Below are 25998 nucleotides of genomic sequence, written 5' to 3' on the forward strand. Positions count from 1 at the left end.
TTGTGTTTTGTGGCACTATCTGGTACATATTTAATCCAAGTCTTGCTAAAAAAAACTTTTCATCCATCAAGTTTTAAACTTTTTGAAATGCAAAAATGTATCTCTTTATTAAATCGCTGACACCTTTTACTTTTTCAATGTTTATTTACCACGGCTCACTTTCATATGTAAAGCAATTATGTGCAAACTAGAATTCTATCTTGAGTGAAAATGTCAGCCCAGTACATAATTAGTTTAAGTACCATTAAAAGTCAGGCCCTCTGCCATACAAAAATTCACTCCAAGAACCTGCCAAACATGCCTCATTACCCAACCAGAAATTAACCTTTAGAAATACAAGGGCTGATCACATTCCATCAGCCTCAGTTTAATCAGGGCTCACACATTGGGGCACATTTGCTAAAGAGCGACTTGTGTTGAAATGTTTTTTTCTGACTATTTTTCACTGAAAAGACAATGTGCAGCAACCCTGCCTATTTACTAAAAGATAAGCAACACACTTAGCTAGTGAATTAACCTGTCACTGGCGAACTTTCACTGCGGTTCACTGGGTGAATTTTCTCTCAGGCAAATTATCGTAAATCCGCTAATTTATCAAAGTGTGAACATTTCAATTCGTTAGCTTTTTCACCAAAATCTATTTCCCCAGGTTCTGGCTGGTGAAGTAATACAATGAAGCTACATCTTCAACATTATTATTATCTCAGTGACATTATATCCTGTATTTCAAAAACATCATAAGTAGTGATGGGCGAATTTGTCCCGTTTCACCAGAAAATTCGCAAATTTACCGAAATATTTGCAAAACGGCAAAAAAATTTTGAAACGCATTGAAGTCAATTGGCGTCAAAATAATTTTGACGCCTGCATCAATTTTTATTTGCGCATCTATTTTGTCCAAATGCATTAAAGTCAATGGGCATCTGAATAATTTTGACACGTGCCTATTCCGTCTCGTGCCAACATTTTTGTGACGCGGTGGATTTTTCACAGTGAATTTGCGCCTGCAGAATTTATGTACCCATCACTAGTCATACGCATAAGTCAAAATGCTGGGTTTTTTTTCATATTTAAAGTGGGATTATGTTTACAATTTAAGCACAAAACAAAAACTGTGGTACCGTGTTAGCCAGTAGCAAAAATAACAAATAAAAAAACAAACAAATACAAAAAGTATTGTAGAAGTGATACCTATATTGGCTAAAATATAGATATCACTTCTACAATACTTTTTGTATTTGTTTGTTTTTTTATTTGTTATGTTTACAAGTTGTAGCTGTTAAAAATATCTTGTTTACAGGTTTTTTTTAACATTTGAAGCTCATTCCGCATTTGTTTTAGGCTGGGTTGATGGTCTAGGAGAATAGAGGATCTCTGTCTTCATTTTGCTTCCTTGGATATTTTTAATAAAAAGTGGCCACTTTTTTTATTTTTTTTACCACCAGCACTAATGAATACATACATATGACCTTTATATACCCACTAAATTAAAATTGATGTAAGCATAAGTAAACAAAGTTTCGCTAGGAAGGAAATAACGCTAGAGAAAACTTGTTACAAAATTTTTGCACCAATGAATCATCGCTGATGATAGTACCAATATATAGGTTCCATGCAGGATGCTGCCACTTTGCAGAGAGCTTTGACTAAATTGGAAAATTGGGCCGCAAGGTGGAAAATTATGTTCAACGTTTTGCAAAGTTATGATCTACGGTAGGGATGTAGCGAACTGCCGATTTGGTGTTCGCGAACGCCGTTCGCGAACACCGGCAAAAAATGCGAACGTTTGCGAACAGTTCGCGAACTTCGAACACCCGCTAAAATCGTTCGATTCGAACGTTCGAAGGATTTTTCATTCGAATCGAACGTTCGAAGGATTTTAATCGTTCGATCGAAGGATTTTCATTCGAATCGAACGTTCGAAGGATTTTAATCGTTCGAACGAATGGAAATCGTTCGAACGAATGGAAATCGTTCGAACGAATGGAAATCGTTCGAACGAATGGAAATCGTTCGAACGAATGGAAATCGTTCGATTTTAGCGGTCGAATGGTCGAATGGTCGAACGATTTGTATTCGAATCGAACGCGAACTCAAAATGCGAACGTTCCCAAACGTTCGCGAACATTAGGCGGACGCGAACGGTCGAAGTTCGCGCGAACAAGTTCGCCGGCGAACAGTTCGCTACATCCCTAATCTACGGTAGAAATAATATTAGTTCAAGTTATACACTAAATGGTAGTGTGTTGGGGGTATACTTAATAGAGAAGGATCTGGTGAGAAGGTGTGGATAACAAATTGTCTAATTCTGGGCAGTGTCATTCTGTGGCTACTAAAGCAAATAATGTTCTGTCTTGCATAAAAAAGGGCATTAACTGAAGGGATGAAAAAACAAGTTTTCCTCTTTATAGGTCCCTGGTAAGTCCTTACCTTAAATATGCAATGCAGTTTGTGGCTCCAGTCCTTAAGATCCCAAAACTGAGAGTGCAGAGACATGCAGAAAACGATTGTATTTCATAAGGTTGCCCTCAGGAGCACTTTATTATTATTAACATGTATTTATATAGCGCCAACATATTGCGTAGCACTTTTACTGATGCTTGTCAAATATTCCCCAGTGCACTAATCCATAGTGACCAAACACAATACTAAAAGTATGTCTCTGATTGGTTGCTGTGGGTTAATGCTCTGGGAAATGTCGCCCTCAGCTTTTAAAATAAAGATGTAGTAACAGTACAAAAACATACCTAATATGCTTAGTTGTAATGAATGATATTGGTTCAAATAAATTAAACAATACTGTGTTTTATTTTGTTATAAATATCATTCTCCTTGAAAGCTTTGAAAATGGTCACTATGTAGGAATTCAGCATGTTTTTTTTTTTTTTTCAAATAAAGTAAGAGTTCCCTTCATCATTTTTGACATTTCTTGCCTTGTGCAAACCCTTGTGGGAGAAGAATATATAAATTAGGTCCTGAGGAAAACTACAGAAAGTAGTCAGTGAAAGGAGATTGTTTGGTACCACATCATGGAAGGAAACAGAAGTAAATCCTATCACAAAATGAGCTTTTTTTATCAGTCTCAGTTATGGCCATGTGAGGATGCCTATATTTCTAAATCCCTATTGTGTGCGGCAATTGATTGCATGCAGCATTATCAGGGTTTTTCACAGTATTTGCTTCTGATTATATTTTGTCATTTCCGCAGGAGCTAAATACAAGAACAACTACTGCCTTTGAAATACAATTATTTAGATAATCAGCTTTAATTATATTTAACTGACTGTAATCCATGAATTTACATTGTAGCTAAGTGATTTTAATTAAGCATTGCAATCTAATTTTGATGTATGCCTTATCAAGTGACGGCTGATAAAAAGATGACAGTTGTTAGATTTAGAGCACACAAATGCCTGTTTTATTTGTAATAATAAGCTATTCTACGCTGCAGGTAATGTTCCATTTCTTAGATTTCAAATGATCCATGCAATGAATTATGAGGCAATTAGAAGATGAATTGTCATTGCAAAAACATATAATACAAGTAACAAACAATCTTTGTTGAAATAACAGTGAGTAATTATAAATAACATATCCAATATGGTACTGGAAACCAAAACAAATTGTGTGCATCCATACACAGGTCAAAGGACAGTAAATACAATCATCCTTTATAATTAATCATTTAGGGGGTTATTTATCAAAGGTCGAGTCTGTAAAGGTTTTTTCTACCTCAAATAAACTCACAATGTTTGCTTATTTATGAAAAAACACGAATGGAAAAAACTTGAATGCAATCGGGGAAAAACTCGATTGAATGCAATCGGGAAAAAAAACTGCAATACCTTGAATTTATTGAGTTTATAGGCTAAAAATCTTGAATACCTTGAGCAACCCACTATAAAAAAATCCAAAAATCATGAAGGCAAAAAACATCTTGAAGTGGTTAAAGGGACCTCTGCCATTGACTTCTACATGGCCTTGACATGTTTTAGCTGGAGTATTTTTGGATTTGGGCTTTTAGCAGCTTCGTGGCATAATAAATCTCTAAAAATTTGGGTTCACTCCCGAAAAATTTGAGTTTTTTTGTGAAATAATCCTTGAAAAACTCGAATTTTTCAAGAAAACACAACTCGATCTTTAATAAATAACCCCCTCAAAGTATCAGTATTTTCTTTCCTAAATCTACAGGTTTTAATTTTGGAAATGTAGGCATAGTTTTTGTTGTAGGAGTAGGTAGGGATAATTTATGGGAAGGTAGTGTACAAACAAAGGGTCTGCGATGTGCCATTTATTGTACTTTGCACACTGCCTTCATCTCTCACAAAATTGTGATAAAGTTTTTATCTGATGGGCTCTTTCAGATCTCTAAAAGATTTACTGCATTTATGTTTGTATTAGTTCAACTGCTCAACGTGTATTTGTACAGGGTTGCAGAACGCGATGCTGCGCTGGAAGCAGCTCTCCGACTACTGCAACAGTTTTACTTGGATTTAGAAAAGTTCCTTGCCTGGTTGACTGACGCTGAGACTACTGCAAATGTTCTGCAAGATGCTACACATAAGGAAGGGGTATTAGAGGATACACGTGCTCTTCGAGAACTCATGAACCAGTGGCAGGTAAGATATATTGTTCTTTTACCATATGATGCAAAATGTGTTGTGGATTTGAATATCTGAAAGGATAAGTAAAAAGTAAACTAAAATGTAAACTTTTGCAATTTACACTATTTATTTTTTCAGTTTCAGATTTATTTAAGTTTTTATTAAGTGCCAATATGATGCATTTTGTAACAATAGCACCACCTGATGTTCAGTTCCTGTGTACAGTCAAAGACATGTAACTTCAGAAGGAAAACAGAAAAGAGTTTTGATGTTGCTCTGCTCAGCAAGTAGATCAAAAGCAGACACATTAGGTGCCCTTTCCCATCTCCTTTCTAAGCAGAGCAACATCAGAACACTTCTCAGTTTCCTTCTGAAGGTATATCACTGTCTTTGGCTGATGCATGTGCTGCTGTTGTTACAAAATTCATTACATTGGTAACAAATAAAAAATGAAATCGCTCTGAAACTGAAAGAAATAATAAATGTATGTAAATTTCTAAAATGCTTAGAAAAGCACCTTGAGCAATTTTGCATTCAGTTTTTGAAGTTTACTTATGCTTAAAGGAGAAGGAAAGGCTTTGTACACTTGGGGGTGCAAAATGTTAGGCACCCCCAAGTGATTATATTTACTTACCTGAAACTCCAGGCCGGTGCTCCTATTAGCAGAAAACTGCACCGGCCTGGGGTTATACCAGTGAGCACTACGGAGCAATCCTCTCCCGGCGTTTTCTTTCTTCAAATTTCCCGGGGCAAATGCATGCGCAGTTGAACAAAATAGCCGACTTTTAGTTAAAGTTCGGCTTTTCATTCTACTGCGCATGCTCAGCCGCGCAAAGGGAAGATAGAAGAGGAACGCTCCGTAGTGCTTGCTGGTATAACCTTGGTCCAGGAGCACCGGCTCGGGGTTTCAGGTAAGTCAATACAATCACTTGGGGGTGCCTAACATTTTGAACCCCCATGTGTACAAAGCCTTTCCTTCTCCTTTAAGGAGGATGAATTGTGGGATATGAAATAGGAACAAGAGAGGCTTTTGTCTCACTGGAAATGCAACTCCACAAGCACAATAGCAGTCATTGTGCTGTTACAAACTGTTCTATCATTTGCACTTTATGTGGCTCCATTGCTGAGATGTGATATGAATGTGATCAAATCTCAGAACTTGACCAATTAATGCCTCTTTGTAATTTTCACACATACAGTATCTTGATGTGACTTCTTATTTAGCTGCGTGCTGCCATAAATTTAATTGAACTTAAAAAAGTAAATCTGCAATTTTTGTTCTTTATTAAGAAGAAATCCAAGGTTGCAGTTTTTCTGTGTTTGGTGTTTTATGCTTCAATGCTTGGACTGCAAAAACTGCTGAATAAATTTGTCATAGTTAGTGATTATACAATATCCAGGCAATTGTTTTCTTCTTTATGCAAAAAAGGAAATATGACTTTTTTGCTAATTTAATCTTGAAAATGAAAAGATTGCTAATGCTGCAACATATTGTGGTTGGAAGATGATCAATCACCTGCAATAGAGTACAATAGGGTTGGTTGTATACAGAGAGTTGTACCAAGAGATTTCTTCATTCATCTTCATCAGCTTCACTTGGCATTCTTTGGAATAGCAATTCAGTGTATCTAGAGCACCTAAATTCTAGCAAGCAAGGCATACATGGAAGCCATCACTTATTTATTTGATAAGTTCTTTAATGTGCCATGGAAAGTCTTAAAATGAGCTGATATACTTTTAATGACTTTTTTTAACCAGTAGACACATGTACTGTCTAACCAGTCTTATCTCATCAGAGGAATCTACTGATCATTATGGTTAAAATAGAACTCAGAAAGGCAAACAATGTGGCGTTTCTATTCATACAATACATATGTTTATACATTATGCAGAGAAGTCACAATATTTACTTTAAAAATTAAGCCCCCTAAGGGCAAAGACTCATAATTATTTGACTCTCTAAGAAACTTTTAGTCAATACTAAAGCATTAAAGCAGTTAAAGAAGAATTTGGTATAAAAGGACCAATGTTGATCATCCCAATGCCATTTAAATGAATGTGATAACATGCCTGAGTGTCTTTGCAAGATGTCCCTTCCCTGTAACTGTGCTAAATGGGATACCTAATTAGAGGCATATGTCCAATAGATAGACTTTCCAGGTGATAGACTTTCCTAGACTTTTCTATTTGGGCTAAAAAGTTACCAACAGACCTTCAGAGAGATGTTATGATATTTCAATAGAGGGTGTTGTAGCTAATTGTAGAGTTATTATGGACTTCATCATGAACACTGTTCATATTGCTTGGGTATGTGAAACAATCAAATATTAGCAATCTCATTCTTCATGGGATGATGACATTTATGGGCAGGATGTTTATATTATGGGCATGACTATTATGGGGTTACTATTATATCTAGTTTATTAAATGTTAGTATAAATAATCCACTTAATGATATGCAATGCTTTCGTTTTTTAATCAATTTCTGTTTTTAATCATTCTGATTTGCAAAGATCCTTGATGCGCTTTAAACATCATGTATCAACATTATATGCACTCCACTGAGGGAGAGTGAGGAAATATGTTTTGCAGACCCCACAGCACTTGAATGGCTGGGATAAAATCAATTTGATTGATGACTACAGTATTTAAAATCTGCCTTCATGATCTTGCATACAATTCTGCCTTTCATTTCAAGCTGGATTTTAAGGTTCTAGTTCACAAGTAATAAACCACATTTAATCAGATGCACTGTGATTGCAAATGTAAATGAATTATTTATGATTTAAGAAAATGGTATCATATCAAGCTGTGTGCAGGCTTGCAGCTTTATTTTATGTTTTGATTGATAGCTTTACAGTTTCTAAATAAAAAATACAGCCAGATACCAAACAAATGAAATTAGTTAATAGACTGCATTCTGCAAATACTTTTTTTTATAATGGGAAATATAGTTGCAATGTTCCCTTTAATTCCTTCTCAGCTATGTGTGCAAAAAAAAATTTTGTGCACACGTTTTGAACTTTTGTATGCAGTTTGTAAAAAAATTCATTGCATGCACAAGAGCACACCTTAGAGGGAACATTGCAACTCATTACAAGCTACTCACACACAATAACTGACAGCACATTAAACAATTATTTTCTTATTAAACAAAGCAAGGAAGTAAACTTTATAGTACTTTTCTGATACTTTCTTTCTACATGGAGTTGGAATAATAATATAACATTGGCAGTTTGTCAATCACCTCTTAACAGTTGCATGCCTATATAAAATTATATAAAACACTTTAATGCACATTCACTTCCAGGTATGGTGTGGAAGTTCTTCCTACAGTGCAGCTGAATACTGCAAATACAAAGTTCTCAGAATGGGGAGATATATAATTTACTACATGCAGTGTTAAAATGCCACTAGTATGTGATTCTTGTGGCTCAGATCTGGTGTACCTATTCATGCAACCTCTGTAGATACACTGGAACTACTGTACTACCACATTAACGGTTGGGTCTCCTAGTATCGATAGAGCACTTGTAATTGTCTGTTGGAGAATCATGAATTTTAGTCCTGTATATAAACATACTCCCCATGTGCATCCATAATTATACTAACTGCTACAATGCACTTCACACAAAGATGGTTTCAGGCTTCAGTTTCCTTTCTGCACACTATGGGATCTATTTATCATGCTGTGTAAAAAGTGAAGCATTACCAGTGATGTTGCTAATAGCAACCGATCAGATCTTTGCTTTTTTCTAACTGCTGATTGGTTGCTCTGGGAAACATCACCAGTAACGATTCACTCCACTTTTTACATAACATGATAAATAGACCCCTATATGTAAGTTATTGTACGCATCATCTCTCAGTTTTAATACATATAAGGATACCTGTTATTATAATGTTTGATTATTTAAATAAGACACTATTTCCCCATAACTTACCCATTACTGCCTCAATGCTGGAGTTAGAATAGGGGTAAGGGGATTCCTAGCATTGCAAAAAGTCTGAGACACCCTCTGTGGTGGGAGGGAAAGTCCCCACAAATCAGGGATTGTCCACCGCAAAGTCTGCCAGTAAATTCCATCAGTTGCAGTTCGACTACAGCAAAAGTGTAGGTGAACATTCCTGATTTGTGTAAAATTATAGACAATATAATAAGGTCTTTGTGCTATTAGGTACTTTTTCCACAAAGAGCTCTCTGTGATGGTGGAACTGTATAGGAGCACTATTAAAATATAACCTGGTACTTTTGGGGGCCCAATGTTACTTACTGATTGGCAGTTTCATAAACTATACCCTGTTCCAAAAGTTTAAGAGGCCCTAAAATGACTTAAGTTTGGGAACAGGTAACTTACAAATAATTTGGATAAATGGCTGGGGGCCCTGGCAAACACTTCTTTATCCTATATTTTCTTAGTGTAAGGTTGAGGGAATAAAGGTCTGTGAAAACTGTGTGCAATATAGAGGTGCTAGAATAGAAGCAATATAGAGGTGCTAGAATAGAAGCAGCTGTCAACCTTAGCAAGGCATAGCATGATGGCGGTAAGGGTGTAACCTCCACCCTAAATCATCTGTTGGTACATATCACTGAGCAAAAACCAGTCAGGGATGTACCTCCAGCTGCTGCACTATACCACAGGACATTGAAAGCTGTAAATGTCATGACTGACAGTTGGATTAGCACTGGTGGAAGACCACTAGCAATGCACAGAGTACATGTGTATTTCATCAGCATGGTAGTGGCCCTGCACTGCATCATGTAGGTCAGGATAAAAGCAGGCCCTTTGGCTTTGTTCTCCTCCTGTGAAGTCCTAGTTGAACCCCAAACTTACCACCACCTCTCAGTTCATATGCAGTGTCACATAACCCCCCTTCCCTAGAATGTCACACATTCAGTTTTAATATATATAAAGATGCACACTTGCACAGACACAATGAATGTTATTCATAAAAAGAAAATACTTATTCTCCCAATGCATATAAAAGGGACAGATTTTTGGGAAATCATGGCTTTGAAATTAAGTGGGTCAGAGCTAAAATATGCCATTGCCCCCAAAGCATTGTATGCAGGTATGATAATGAAGATCAGACTATATCATTATGTATGTTACAACAATTAAATCAAGTTCATATAAAGAGGCAGAGTAAGAGTAATAATCCCCTTCTATACCTGCAGGCACAGATTTCCCTCTTTTATATTCACAAATAATTCAATTGTTCTATGTTCTTTCTGTAAAATTGGTAGTTTATTGAGTTTGTGACATACACTTTCAGTCACATGTGACTATTAAACCAAGGTTTATTTCAAATATTAGCTGTAAATAGTATGGGTCCAGATAGTTTGTCTATTGAGTATAGTAGAACACATAAAGCGGTTGTATAATTTACAAGAACATCACATTCTTTATCATATACAATACTTCAGTTATAGTTTAAGTTAATAGTTAGCAAACTCAGTTAAAGCATGCAAAAAAAAAAAATTATATTATTATGGAATTCAAGAGGTCCTTTTGGCAACTGGCAAAACCAATAATCTCTGCTTATACAAATAATGACACTTCAAGCCACAGTTCATGGGCTAGTTCACACTTTATTAACTATTATCTAACTGCTTCTATTGAACTTATAGGATATGCAGCTTTAAAAAGATAAGATTAGTTTATTAGATTCTTTCATGTTGGTTCTATGCCAACTGATCATACAGCAGTAAATTGTAGGTGGTGCTAATGAGACTTTCTGCTGTGGTTGATAAATGACTCTGTAATACATACAAATGCCATAAAATAAGAAGATTTGTGAGGTACATTAAACAATAAACTAGGTATTTGATCAGAAAACATGTGTTCAGCAATGCCATTTGCTAGTTGTAAGGTATCGCCATAGCTGGGAATTCATCATAATTGTATATTTTATTAGGTAACGTAATTATAGTAAACCTTTGCATGATGAATGCGCTGTTTGTTTCCAGGAGCATGCATTTGCATCCATCGTTTGTCATAACTGACAGCCAAGTACCACCGGAGTTGACTCGTACATTTATAAAAGTTAAGGAGAAATTTCCAAAGCTATTTAAAAAACTTAAGAGTATAACTAATGCTAAAAACAACAAATATGTTAACCTACAAACAAATATATGAGAGAAATCATCAGGTCCCTGTAAATAATATTCAAGCTTGCTCTATATTGCTGTACTTCATGTCAGGTTTTTATATTTCTGTGCTATACTATCTTTACCTTACAAATAATTCTTAGAAAATGTATGTATGATACTGATAACGTTGTATGAAATGGTTAAAGGAATGCATACAATGTAAGTGCCACATCCAACCTAAATTATCTGTTGGCACCAAAACCCACTAGCAATTGATATCAGGGCCTGAGCTAAGGGTAGACAAAGGAGGGACATATCTAGGGCACAACTGTGGGGTTGGAAGCACTAGGAGCGTAACTCTTCCCTCTTCGCTATGCCCGCTAGTCACCTAACCTTACTTGCTATGGTAGGATTTCTTGCATTGCCTAATCAGAGAAGTCCAACATACATATAAACTATCCAAACCAACCATTTAATTCAATTTAAAGAGGTCAACATAAGGAATATTCTAAGTCAAATGGTCTTCGTTATTTAATCGTTTTGATTTCTGAATGATTCTTTTTTGTGCTGAAGCTTTACAGCGTCATTCATAATTCCTGAGGGTATAATTGACATACAGTTAGGGGCACAGTTACTAAGAATCGAATTTCGATGTGCAAAAAACTTCGAAATTCGACCATCCAAAAGGGTAGTTCGACTTTCAAAGTTGAAGGATTTTTAAAATAGTACTATTGTAGAATGAAATCCTTCGAATCCAACGATTTGAACAATTTAATCGTACGATTGTACGATTTTACCGAAAATCCTTCGATTTCTCAAAACTTGCCCAAACACTCAAGATAGGTTATAGAAGGTCCCCCATAGGCTAAACAGCAATTTGGTAGGTTTAATATGGGGAAGTGTTGAAGTCGAACTTTTTAAAGAGGCAGTACTTCGATTTTCGAAGTCGAAGTTTTTCACTTCAAATCTAAGTCGAATTTGGCCTATTCGATGGTCGAAGTATCCAAAAATTACTTCGAAATTCTCAGTTTTTGAAATTCGAAAATTCACTTCGACCCTTAGTAAATGTGCCCCTTAGTATTAAAAGCCTCCAGGATATATTGGAGACCCAATTAAATCTGCTCCCATGCATCCGTGAAAACATAACACTAATGGAGAATTGTTACAGAGTACTTGTTCTACTGACTCAGCTCTCCATCTCCCTGGAAACTACAAAGTTTACTGATACTGTGTCCATTATGAACTGGACCAAGTGACTGGGTCCAAACAATATCATATCACAATTTACAGGTTTGTTTGTGTTGTGCATGAATGATTAGCCAGCAAACTATATAACAAATTATAGTCTCAGGGAAGGCAATGTAACATTTTTATGTAAAGATCAAGTTTAAACATGATATTTGCAGCAGATACCAAAATCCACCTAAAAATAACAATGTTATGATCTAGAAGACCAAGCAGCAAACAAACATGGTTGTCTGGGCATCTTTATGCAACCATTGTATTTTTGTAAGAAATTTCTCAGTTACTAAATCAGTGTTCAAAACCATTTACATTGCATTGCTACATCTAGGAATAATGCCTACATATACCTTGGTAACAAGGCTCATTTATGAATGCAAGTGCCAGTGCAAAATGTTAAAATAGATGCACAATGGACCTATTTTACAATTGGCAAGGGAGTGGTTTTCTATTCCAGATTAAAGTGTTCCCCTGGCAGATTTGGCCAGGAGGTGTCATGTTCTTATTCTTTATAAAGGGGAGGCACCCCAAGTTCTTCCTCTTTTCCAACTGCCGAGGAAGGTAGATTTCTGCTGGAGAGCCTGGGACAGCAAGTTCCCAGTAAAGGAAAGGTCAAGTAGGTTTACAGCAATTCAGGTCCAAAAAAGGATGTCACCATGGTGAAGTTGGATTCCTGCCAAGTCTACCCTAAGGGAGTGTCAGTGTGTTATTGCTCTGTAATTAAATGTGCCTTGACCACTTTGAAACCATGTACTGTGAGTACCATATGTCACCAAAACATTGTTATTTTGGTTAGGAACCCCTGGCATCCAGAAACCTTGTTAATCTTCTTCACACATGTATGTCAGAGCCCAGAGAGGGATTCTTTAGTTGAACTCTCCTCATCAAGTCACATTTGATATTTCCTCTAAGTATTGGTTCCTATAATTTCATTGACTCAATAGAGTATAGATCCAGTATGGCATCCATTTTGGGATTACCTGTGCCACAGTAATCATCCTTGTATTATGAGGTCACCATTTAGCTGGTACTAATTCTAAAGCTCCTACATTGAGTACTATGCTGCCGATGTTTCCCTCATTGACTAATGCACTTTCATCACTTTTCCTAAATGATTTTAGAGGCTTTTCCTTGGAGTAAAATATGTAATGTATGCCAGCCTGTGCATTTCAATAGAGTATATACAACAAAACTTTCAAAATAAGAACAAGTGCTCACCTCCATTACATTATCTCTAAAAACCACAAAGAGAAGGGTTTTTTTTCTTCCCATTACATTATCTCTACTAGAAAGCTGCATAGATGAAGAGATTGTATTCTTAGCATAAGTCAAACATCAGGAATATGACCTGTTAATCCTTGAGGAAAAATGACTGGGGAGATTATGAGAGCTTTTTCCTACTTTACTGTACTTTTAACTGCTCCTTGCTGCTACCCTAGCATCCAACATAGTTGTAAGCATATCTAATGTTTAATGTATAATATAAATTTGTGTTTTACGGTGCTGGAGAGCACTTTGTTTGACCAGAATAATTTAGCATACAAAAACATTAAGTTAAAACGAGTCTTTCTTTGTGATGAGTTCAAAGATGTTGCAGTCTCCTTAGAAGACTAAGAAGAATCACTCATCCGCTATCTGTAATCTACTGAACACATAAATCCAAGCTCCTCTACTTTCTTTATCTCAATCAGAATAATGTAATTTAGTCATTGACCTTTCTTTATGTCATTTTCTTCCCTCCCATGGGTCTTAAAGTTGAATACTCACAGACTGTATGACAGTTTAGTTAAAGCCCACTAGTTGCTCTAGATTAATGTTTTTGGCATTTTATTTAACAAGACATTTGTCTTCACAACTTTTTAATATATGCCTGAAATAATTGTATAGTTGTGAATAATGTAGGGTCGTGTTTGTAATAACTGATATTGATTTTATTTATAAACCAAATATTTATGCATGTTATACATACACCAATTGTAATTGATATAACTTTTTTTTTTACCTTCACTTAATCCACTACCAACAAAATGTTTATTTTTGGATAGTTGCTAGGTCACTGCTTTTTTCCTGAAAAGAAAGCAATTTCAGATTTTGCCATGTTAAGTGCAAGAAAAAATTTAAAAAAAACCATAGCAAATTCAAAATAAAAACAATGGATAATATGCCCTGTTTATTAAATTAATTCTGAAAAGGGGGATATACAGCCTGGGTGAGAGAACATACACAAAGAAAAATTTAAATGAGGACTCCTTTATTCAAACAGCAAATTTCTTGCATTTCTTTTGGCGATGTACTGTTTGAAACAATGGGGGTGGGAGACATGTCTAATAATTTAAAGCAGAGGAATTTGCACCTCCACTTGTCCATAGCCCTGAAAAATGGCTCCTGGATAATACCAGGAAGACAGTAGGATTTAATTTGATGTGATTGTGAGAAAGTAGACAAAGCAATTGAATTACACTTGTGAACTCACAATCAGATCTATGCAAACTCGTCTGTCTGGCAAGAGGTTATCCAAAGAAAGGTGAGAATACACAAACTAATGAAAACTGACAGACCAAGTCAGCATCTTATTGGGCTTCCCCAACCAATACCTGTCTGAAAATCATCCAAATATTGATTGGCAAGGTTTAAAAATCCCATTGGATCAAGGACTGCTTCGGTTTGTTAATGCAGTCCTCACACTGACTGCCTGCATTCCTGCTGATTCAATCATTGGGCCCTAGGGTCCATGATTGGATCAATCCGGTATCGCCCACTCAAGGTGGGCATAATGGGGCAATATCTACTCATTTGGCAACCTCTCCAAACGAGGGAATCTGACCATGTACAGCCACCATAACACTCTAGATTTTGCTCAGTCTATATATATATATCCTTATACGGATGGTTTCCAAGATTATCCCATTACATTTTTGTAAGCCATCTGTTTATTACTAGCTTTTTGTTCTGTATTGGGCTCAGTATAGAAGTCATCTGTCTCTGGCTCAATGATATAATTCCAGGTGACAACTTCTGTCTCAGCTTTTTATGGCCATTGGCAAGTTACTTAATCTTCTTGTGCCTAGAGCAACTAGAGAAAATATTGTTAAATTCTATAGGTCAGAGGCTCAGTGATCCCTAATCATCAACGTGCAATACTGTGTACAGTTAGTAGTATTATATAAAAATATAGGTCACATTTATGGAATGCATTTTCATTCCATATTTGCAAGTATCCTGCAATTAGCATTTTGAAATTTCACCTTCAGAATGATTCATTTATTTTAGCTTTAATTATACACATTGTGGTAGAGAACACACAACAAGGGCTAATACGGTACATTATCATCCCGTCTGATAGCATAAGCTTTTCTAATGCAATAAGATTATAATCTCTTTTTGAAAGATTGAATAAAACAATAAATGTTTGAGCATTTTTATCATATAAGAAGAAAATATTGTGGCCAAGTGTGTTTTCATAACATCACACTAAAAGATAAATATTTAAAATAGGTAAAAACTAATGTAAAATAAGTAAAATAATTTATCAACTTCTTAGTAGCAGATATGGAAAGAATCTGGGTCCTGTTAATTGCTATTTGTTTTATAGGTTTTTAAATTCATATATATATATATATATATATATATATATATATATATATATATATATAGCAAGAAATGTAACAAAGTAGTAAGACCATTTTGCATTTACTCTAGTGAGAAAAGCAGGGAGTTTTTAAGCCCCAACTAATTGACATACACCCATAAAGAATTCCTTGTTCTAAAGGCTGAATTACAGCTAGCAGCAATTTTAGGATACAATTTGTACAGAAATGGCCAACATTTGGGGGGTTATTTATCAAAGGTTGAATGTTAGAGTTTTTTATACCTTGAATGAACTTGAATGAATTCACAACTCAAATGGTATCTTATTTAATAAAAAAACTTGAATGGGAAAAACCAGATTCTGCACTCTAATTAATCAAGTTTTCCACTGGAAAAAATTTGAATCACTTGAATTATTGTAGTTTTCAGGCAAAACCCTCTGAAAAAAAAACTTGAACATAATGCAGGCTGTTAACATCTTGAAATAGTTCAAGTAACCTCTGCCATTGACTCCATCAGAACCACAGCAGGTTAAGATGGTGTATTTTCAGATTCAAGCTATTTTCCGGGTCGGGGTATAATAAATCTCTGAAAAATTTATTTTATTTTTTTTAACCTGGAAATGTGAGTTTTTATACATCAGATAGCTTTAAGAAGGGGTTGGATGGCTTTTTAGCAAGTGAGGGAATACAGGTTTATGGGTAATAGCTCATAGTACAAGTTGATCCAGGGACTAGTCTGATTGCCATTTCGGAGTCAGGAAGGAATTTTTTCCCCCTCTGAGGCAAATTGGAGAGGCTTAAGATGGGGGTTTTGTTTGATTACATTTTGTATTTACATTTTTATTGAATAGATGCATACATAATTGACATAATTTAATATATGAGCTACTATCCTTTGTTTCTTATCATCGGGCCCGGATTTATGGAAAGGCCACCTAGGCCCGGGCCTAGGGCCGCAGGATTTTAGGGGGGCGGCATGCTGTCCAACCACACCCACATTGGTTCAAAAACACTGGGAATGCAATGGAGATACAATAATTTTTTTTAATTTCCTATGCGCCAATCCCCGAATAAAGGGGAGGGGCCCAGGGCGGTGAATGGCAGTGGGCCTAGGGGCGCTCACTATGTAAATCCAGCCCTGCTTACCATGAATTCGCATGCACTTTCTGTAGTATTAAAATAAAAGCATAAATTCGAACAAAAGACCGGCAGATGTGCTCAGGCTATTTATTACATTTTAAGGATTAATTTAATGGTTCCATGAATTACTGTGAGATTCATTTCCCTGTATTTTTCAGAAAAGTTAAACACAAAACACTGCAATCTTTATTCTCCAAAAAGAGTTCAGATACGACAAACGCAAAAAAAATGATGCTTTTATCTCTGCATTCTCTTAATTGAAGTTTTCCATTTGCATGGCAAAAGCACACACATTAAAGGCTAATGTGCTCGTTGATAACGGAGGCATTGTTAGGTTGCATGAAGGACAGGGAGCTGAGTTCCCAGAGTTGCTGCTTCTGTAAAGCATTAGTAGAACAATTTGTAAATCTCTCTTTCCTAGCAAATTTCCATCTTTCGATGTTTCTAGCAATATAAGGAGTTTGAAAAGCCCAAAGTTGATAATATAATCCTTAGAGCAATGGCACACAATGCTCAGATTTGCCCCTCTTGCATCTTGGAAAACGTCTGGACTTGTGGTTGCATTCTTACCACAGCATTATTTATCAATAGCTATATTTTATGATTGATAGGGTAAGATTCCTGGTTTAGAGATTTTTTTTCAAATAAACATTCCTGGACACCTTTTACTTATGAAGTGAAAAAATAGGCAACCCTTGGCCCTTGATACTTCCACATTGGTCAGAATAACATCCCTATAAAAGCTTAAAGAAACAGAGCACATCAGTAGGAGGCACTCTGATGAAAAATGAATTTTAAGATGAAAAATGTATTTTACTTTTTATTACACATTTAAAAGTATTTAAGTGTCTCTCAATGATTTGTGGTCCCTTTTTTCCAGGTAAATAATTATGAGAACTAGGAAATGGTTTAATTACTACATAAAGTTAATGTTTAAGAACAGATACTCATCATATCCATGTTATTTTTTGTTATCAGTTTGTTCTCAGCGTCATGGCTTGTTACATACAGTTTCTTGGATGTATTGATGTGGTTTAATGAATACTGTTTTGTTGAACTACAGTAGTGTTAGCTTCACAAATACACTTTCAAATTATCATCTAACCAAGACTTTATATGAAATCAAGAAAGCCTTAAAGGAGATACTAACCCGTACTAGAAAAAACCCTACCCCCCCACCCTGCATAGACCAACCTCCCTCCTTCCCCACAGCCTAACTGCCCCCCTGGGCAAATGCCCCTAATTTTTTATTTACCCCACTGTGAAGATCTGACCTCGGGAGTTCACGGGCATTATCTTTTTCGCTCTTCTTCGGAATCTGAGTGGAGTTGTGGCGCATGCGCAGTTGGAGTAAATTTCAAGTCACAAACAACTCCGCATGCGCCAAAAGTCGTGAAAGTTTCCAAATATTTTTGGAAATTTTTGCGACTTTCAGCGCATGCACAGTTGTAAAGCTGCAAATTTATTATCACTGCGACTTTGACTCATTTTTCTATTCAGGCCTCTGCTATTCATATTCCAATCTTTTATTCAAACCAGTGCTAGGGTTGCTAGGGTTATTTGGACCCTAGAAACCAATTGCTGAATCTACAAACTGGAGAGCTGCAAACAAACAAATAGTAAAAATTGGAAACCAATTGCAAATTGTCTCAGAATATCACTCTCTACATCATAATAAAAGTTAACTCAAAGGTGAACAACCCATTTAAGATACATAGAATACGTCAAATGCAAATATAAATGATTCATTAGATTTTGGAGTTTTTTTGTTGACATTCTGTTGGCATAAAGAACAGGCAGGATATCTTTAAACAGTTTTTACTAGCACTAGTGTCAGATAGCTTACAGCAGTAAAATAAGCAAATAATGAATATTAGCCTCCTATGGGAAGCCCATTGATACAGCTGAAGCAGCTTCCTAAAGACAGTCATGTCATGATCTCAGTCTGCCTCGCCAGCATGTTTTGTGCGGAAGGTTAAAGGGGCTAATCTTTCCACTCCAAGCATTGTATCCACCCCCAGCGTCCTGCAGCAGTGATATAGATTCATAATAGGAGAGTTAAATAAGTGACTATAGCCTTAGGCTTGTATTGATTGTCTGTTTAAAAACTGTTTTAGCATGTTGAGACAGAATGATAAGTGACTGCATTGTGCCTGAAGAAAAATATGCTTAAAATAAGCCATTCTTTTGTAGTACTTAAATATTCGGGGTTGATATCTGCATACACCAAGAACATAAATATCTTGGTATTGTACAGTATGGGAAATATTGGCTCAATTCTTTACTTTAGCTGCATCACCATGAGTGTTTGAGTGTTTTGTTGCGCATCAAAATTATACGGACGCCTATTGACTTTAATGCATTCGGACAAAATAGGTGCATGTATATATGTCAAACTTGAAGTGCGGCAAAATAATTTAATGCGTTAATGCGTTATTATTTTTTGCTGTTTCGTGAATTTTGCAAATTTTTCTGCGAAACAGGACAAATTCGCCCACCACTGCCCATTACATTATATGCACAGTTAGCCCTTTATTGTCCTGGGGGTATTTAATACACTGCTAGAGTCAGTGGTGTAACTAGATGTTACTGGACCCTACAGCAAATTAATTTTAGGGCCCCCAACATATCAAGAGGTTATCCTTTTTTACCAATATATGTTAAAATTGCTCATTATTTAGGGCATCATGCGGCCCCTTTACCTTCTGGGCACCCCTGCAGCCGCAGGGTCTGCTTCCTCTGTAATTATGCACCTGGCTAAAGCAATGCTAGTATAGCACACGTCTGCAGCAGACAACAAAGTCGAATGTGTTGTAACCATCCCTGTCTTACACAGGCATGGCATTTGCACTATGATAGTAGTAAGTTAGTAGGCTCTTTTCCTACAGTGAGTTGAACAGCCAAATAACATTAAGGAGCACTAATACATTTGCACCTTTCCAACATAATGGGGCTTGTTCATCAACACCAGGCAACTTTGTCAGTGGGTAGTAACCAATAACAACCAATCATTTGTTGCTGTAGGTTACTGCCCATATCTGATTCTTAGCAGTTAACAGATTTATATATGTTTTATATATAGTCATGCCATTTGTAAATTAGCATAAAGTATTGGAATGAGGAAAATACAAAACCTTTTACAAAAACCTATAACTGTTTGTTTAAGAAGGCTAATGGGCTCTATGTAAAATAGGGGCTGTGGGCATGTTATTATGGTAACCATATAATTTAGAGTTGAACTCTTGATGCTAACATTCTCCTCCTGTCACATACTACGTTTGTGGCAAATAGAGTTGGAATTAGTGGGTTGATAAACAGTAGTTCTTCCTACTCTTTCAAAAAGACACAAGCTTTCCCCACACTTCCAAGGTTCTTTGAACTTCTTAAATAATATTGTAACTTTTTGTGTCAACACTGGCCAAGCAAATACAAATAGTTTTTGTCAGGGAGATACAATTTGAGATACAATTTGCCTTAAACGTGACTGACATGACTGGCTATTAACATGTTCCCTTGTCTTGCTTTAGTTGTTTGTATATTTATTTAACATGAGATGAAATGTTTCTTTTGCAATACTTTTAATAACATTATTAAAACATTTTATTTACAATAAATAAGCTACAGGAAGGCTTCCAGCCAAGTCTCTGTTTTGTGTCCCTCAATTACTGCTGTATGAAAAGTGAATTATAGCACAAGTCACTTGGAGGCAACATTTCTTCTACAGTTGCATTAAATAAAATAGAGCTTTAAACTTCAAAACCGCAAGGATATAAGCACTGGGTAGGGTTTTTTTTTTTACTTTACATGTGAGATTCATCTGAATCATGTTTTGTTTGATGTTATTACATATCAGACATTGCATTTGAAATGTAGTATTGCAGACTCTGCATACAGTAGGTCATATGTTTTGCATCAAAGAGCATACTTTCTAGATTCCTGGTTGGGTTTGCAGATCACCATGATTAAGTTGGAGATTTTTTTTTAAACATAGAGAAATAGGAGATGCATAGATGCAGTTATGTCCCTGTTTATTGAATTAATACTGGATTCAACTTTTTATTTTTTTTGCATAGGTCAGTATGGCAATTTTGTAGTAAATAGTAGGAACATACTATGGGGTGGGTTAAAAATACATTTGAGACATCCAAGGGGTTCTTAGGTTAGGTTACAAGGGGTTCTTCGGTTAGGTTACAGAGACCTCCTTGTATCTATGCATTACCAGGTACCTGTTAACTGTTAAACAGCAAAATATATATAGGCTAAATTTAGCAGCATCATTCTTTTAAATGAGCTTTGTTGACATATTTAAGGGAGTTCAGTTTGAAATTACTTATAGAATAATGTAGACAGTGAGGGGCATATTTCTCAAGGGTAGAATTTCGAATCGAAAAAACTTCGAAATTGGAATTCAAAAAGACCAACCGAAATTAAGTCAAGGTTTTTTTTGGCCGAATAGGTCAGTTTTCGATTGAATAGGTCCGTATTCGGACAAATTCGAATCGTACGAATCGAAGGAGTATCGAATTCGATCAAATTCATTTCGAAGTATTTCCCAAAAAAACCTTTGATTTTTCAAAGTCCATTAATTGACTGCAAGTAGGTTCTAGGAGGTCCCCCATAGGCTAAAACAGCAAGTCGGCAGGTTTTAGATAACGAATGGTCAAAGTCTAATTTTTAAAGAGACAGTACAAATTTTTTTCAAATTTGAATCGAATTTGGACTATTCCCTAGTCGAAGTACACAAAAAAATAGCTTGAAATTCGATTTTTTTTTTATTCGAAAATTCCCCTCGAACTTTGATAAATCTGCCCCTTAATCTAATGTACAGATTTTACAGCTATGTAGGATATTTTTGCCCCTTTTGCCCTTCTATTTTTGCCCCTCTTCAGCATTTAACTCACACCAACAGTCATGATCTGTTAATCCTGACATTTTATTAAAATGTCAAATAATTGGCTACTTCTTATAGTTGGTTATTTAACCAGAATTAACTAGGTTAAATGAAAGCCTAGCAACCAGGTAACATTTTTAAATATCAAACTGAAAAACTGCAGAATAAAAGGCAAAATAACTGAAAAAACACAAATAAAGTGATACTAACACTAAAAAAACAACTTTAAAATAAGAATGTACATTAAAACCTATAGGTCACGCTGATCGTTTTTTCTGAGAGGTTTGTTTTTGTAAGTTATTGTTAGTTGAAGTTCCTAAACCTGACTGTTTTGCCAACCTGACTGTCCTATCTCAGCCTGTCAGTTAGAGTTTCTAATGCGAACGGACTCCTGCTGCACAAATATGGCAGCCCCCTCATATAGGAACATGGGGCATCAGACAGGTAATGTAAAAACATTGTGCAAATACTGAATGGCAAAGTTATAAGTTGCTTTCAAAGGCAATATTATGATAGAAGTAAAAAGAGTTAAATTGTTGGTGTCAGTATCTCTTTAAGACCAGCTGCAGCCTTTCTAAGGGCTCTTACTGACGAGCGGTTGAAGCTGCGATCCCCTGCGTTCCGTTTTTCTGCGTTCAGCCTCAGGGGAGCGCAGGAATAGATGCATTTAGCTTTTTTCAATGTAGCTATACTCACACAGGCGCGTGTTGGCGCCGAACGCAGGAAAAATGCAGCATGTTGCGTCTCAACCTGTGTTCAGCGCCTGTGTGAGTACAGCCCCATTGAAAAAAGCTAAATGCGTCTATTCCTGTGCTCCCCTGTGGCTGAACGCAGAAAAACGGAACGCAGAAAAACGGAACGCAGAAAAACGGAACGCAGGGGAGCGCAGGGGAGCGCAGCTTCAACCGCTCTTCAGTAAGAGCCCTAAGAGTGCCCCGATCTTCATTCTCGTTTATTTTAACAATAAACAGTACAATAATAGTTGAATGGATGGGAAAACCAAAAACAAGTCTCAATTTTGATAATATGAAGATATACTGAAAGCAAATGTCATAGGACGATTTGTACCTTGGTTGGTCAATTCAAATTAGAAATAAGAAAGGCAAAAACATTTGTTTCCCTCCGTTTTTGTGTTCCCGCTTTCTTTCATCAGCCTCTTTACTATAGTTGAATTCTTCGTACCCATAAATAGAAGCCCTGTAATATTTTGGAAGCCTTTTATATTTGAAAGTGTCATAAGGTGAGTCAAGGAAGTCCATTGATTGAAATCAATGGAAACAATCATGCTGAATGATATAATCAATGCAATGTATGGTGCGAATAATTTCAAAACCGTTTGCAAATTGATTTGGATGTCACAAATCCCAACAATATGTTTGAAAAGTGAGTCCTGAAAAACTAATCAGAAAATTGACAAACCACAAGCTTGGTTTTTGCAGTGTTTTATTGACAGCAAAGTATCTATTGCAAGTATATATATATTACATACTACAATAGTTTGGTAGCATTAAACAATATGGCAACACTTTTAGGAAAAACAATGATATACATCTTGTAAATGGTTGAAAAGAATAGAGACCAAGCCTAGTTTCCTTTTAGGTCAGGCAGATATCACCATCAAATTAGGATAAATCACTCTAGAGAACCATAGCCATCAAACACGTGATCTTTTATTTAGTTGCACTACATGTTTCAGATCTGACTGATCCTTCTTCAGGTGGCAGTGTTCACAATGTGCATAACCCAGATCAGGCAGATATCACCATCATCATTATCATCATGCACTGATATGTTGCAGCATGTTATGCAGTATATTGCAATAATGTGCAGCTATAGGACCTATTATCCAGAATGCTTGCGATCTGGGTTTTTCTGGATAATGGGTCTTTCTGTAATTTGGATCTTTATACCTTAAAGGGGTGGTTCAGTTTCAAACAACTAGTTGGTTTCAGATAGATCACCAGAAATAATGACTTTTTCCAATGACTTTCTATTTTCTATGTGTGACGGTGTAAAGTGTCATTTTTCACCTTCTAAAGCAGCTGTGGGAGGGGGGGTCGCTGACCCTGTAAACTGTTCTAAACTGACACATTCAGTTGATACATTTCTTATCTTTGTCCCTGCTGAGCAGAATCTCTGAGTTTCATTACAGGCAGTTGTTAGAATTGATACAATAGTTGCTAATACTCCAGAGATGCTGCTGAGAAATGTATCAACTAAATGTTGCAAAATTGTAACAGTTTAGAGTCTGCACTTGAATTACTGAGCTGCCAGACTCAAACACCAGAGACATGAGCATTCAACTTTAAACTTAAACTTAATTTTGGAAAAACAGTAAAAAATAAATAATGGAAAATAATTGAAAAAAAGTCTTTATTTCTGGGGAACAATTTGCAAACAACTGAATTGAAAAAACTGTTTGGAAGGTGAACAGCCCCTTCAAGTTTACTATAAAATCATGAAAACGTTAAATAAACCCAATAGGCGTGTTTTGCCTCCAATAAGGATCATTTTATCTTAGTTTGGAGCAAGTATAAGGTACTGTAATATTATTATTGCAGAGAAAATCCATTTTTAAAAATGTGAATTCTTTGTTTAAAATGGAGTCTATGGGTGATGGCCTTTCCATAATTTGGAGCTTTCTGGAGAACAGGTTTCCAGATAATGGATCTCATACCTGTATAATAATCAGGGGTCCAACAATAATCTAACAGACAAGATTTATAGAATAAAAATACAATTGTAAGGCCCTACTAACAAGAGCTTACAATCTGAAGATGTAACAAGGGATTCAGGATCTAATTTATAATTAACTGGCATGTTTTTATAAGTTATATTAATGCATACTGCTTGTAAAATAATACCATCTTTCTCCTATTTAACTATTTATTTCCACTTTGGAGCACTAGATCAGAATCCGTGATCATGGATGCAGTAAATGATCTCAGATCACCCATAGAAAATAAATGTGTTCTACTACTACTGCAGTTCTGAACTATCTACTTTAATAAGTGAGCCAATGTATTACATAGTCCTGCCTGTCATTAGAATTTTCCTAATAGCCATTAGTGCTAGCAATCTGTTTGGATTCCTCAGCTTAATCCCTTATAAATTTGCCCCTGAGATGATTATTATTAGTCTTTTGCCAGTTCTTATTTGACAGGACAGAGTTGGGAGTTACATAACAAGAAAGATGCTTATAAGACATGGCATAATTAAACATGGCATATGGCTGAGGATAGCAACAGTATGTCTTTCTGAAACCTCTTGTTATATTTCAGCAGAGAGATTTACTAATCCAAAGTAAAGTACCACCAAAGTGTTTTTGGTACCTGAGCTAATCTAAAGGTAAATTAAAATTAACATTGTTATATTGTCCTATTCCTAAATAGACCAGATCATAATGTATTGCTGTACATTAGAGAGAAATATTTTTCTAATTGTGTCTTTAAAACGTCTCCTCCAGAATGTGATCTGCAGCGTAATGAAGAGTTGTTAACTTGTACTAGCTTTTATTGCTCAATAAAATGTTATAATACCTTAGTGATCTTTTGTATTTTATATCATTTTCCACTCTGCCCTGTCATTGGTAATATACTTTAGAAGGATCATTTTAATGGAAGTAATTGGAAGCATTCAGAGAAATGATGAATTGTGACAGCTTAAGCAATTAATTTAAATTTGGGTATCATAAATCTACCACTTCAGATGATATTTTATCAACTTGGCAAGGCTATGAATTATGTCAAGTTTGTTTTAATACAATGTATGTTGTGTAGAAGGTTTAAAGGCAATAATGAACTCTTGTATTTAGCATAGATTAAGCAAATCTAGCTGGATGTCCCATGACCACATGTCATGGTTACAGATAAGAGGTCACTTTGTAATGCCTATTGCATTTTATTTTTAATCCATCTCAGACTGTTTCATGTAGCCCCCAATATAATTACTTGATAACTGCAGGTTCTGTTTCAAAATACCAGTTTTTTAAAGTTGTATCTTTCCCTTAATTTGGCAGAGCCAGCATTTTTATGATTTAAATTATCTGTGATGCAGGAAAGAAGTTTTTCTTTTTTCTTGCATATAGATTACCATATTGTCATGTATGTGTGCTTTGCTTAATATTGATCTTTCTATGGATTATTAATAATAATGCATATTCCACAGAAAGAATAGAAAAATACAAATTAGTTATGGTGATTCAAAATAGTTAATCAGGAACAGAGAAATCATTAAAAAACAAATACAATTATAGCCCAGTGGCCCTGATCTTGTGTAACTGCTTTTATCATCTGAAGGACCCTCTTATGCAAATTGCAAAACAAATCAATTTTAGTATTTTTACAATGCAGAACAGTTATGCACAGACTGGTTAGGCTTTTGCACATGACATTATTATACATCTCCATACTGATAAATAGCATAAAGAAATTCCAA

At 35.7% G+C, this 25998-nt stretch overlaps 1 protein-coding gene across 6 annotated transcripts in view; it reads left to right on the forward strand.

Annotated features, from left to right (window-relative positions):
• The window catches only part of dmd.1.L (dystrophin, gene 1 L homeolog), a 1148817-nt gene that overhangs the window by 789292 nt on the left and 333527 nt on the right, over positions 1 to 25998 (forward strand). For all 6 annotated transcript variants that reach the window (XM_018244936.2, XM_018244933.2, XM_041580924.1 and 3 more), the window contains one exon: positions 4430 to 4619. In XM_018244936.2, the coding sequence (XP_018100425.1) occupies positions 4430 to 4619 (190 nt within the window). The remainder of the gene's footprint in view (positions 1 to 4429; positions 4620 to 25998) is intronic.

Source organism: Xenopus laevis, chromosome 2L (genome assembly GCF_017654675.1).
Source record: "Xenopus laevis strain J_2021 chromosome 2L, Xenopus_laevis_v10.1, whole genome shotgun sequence".
Taxonomy (NCBI): Eukaryota; Metazoa; Chordata; class Amphibia; order Anura; family Pipidae; genus Xenopus; species Xenopus laevis.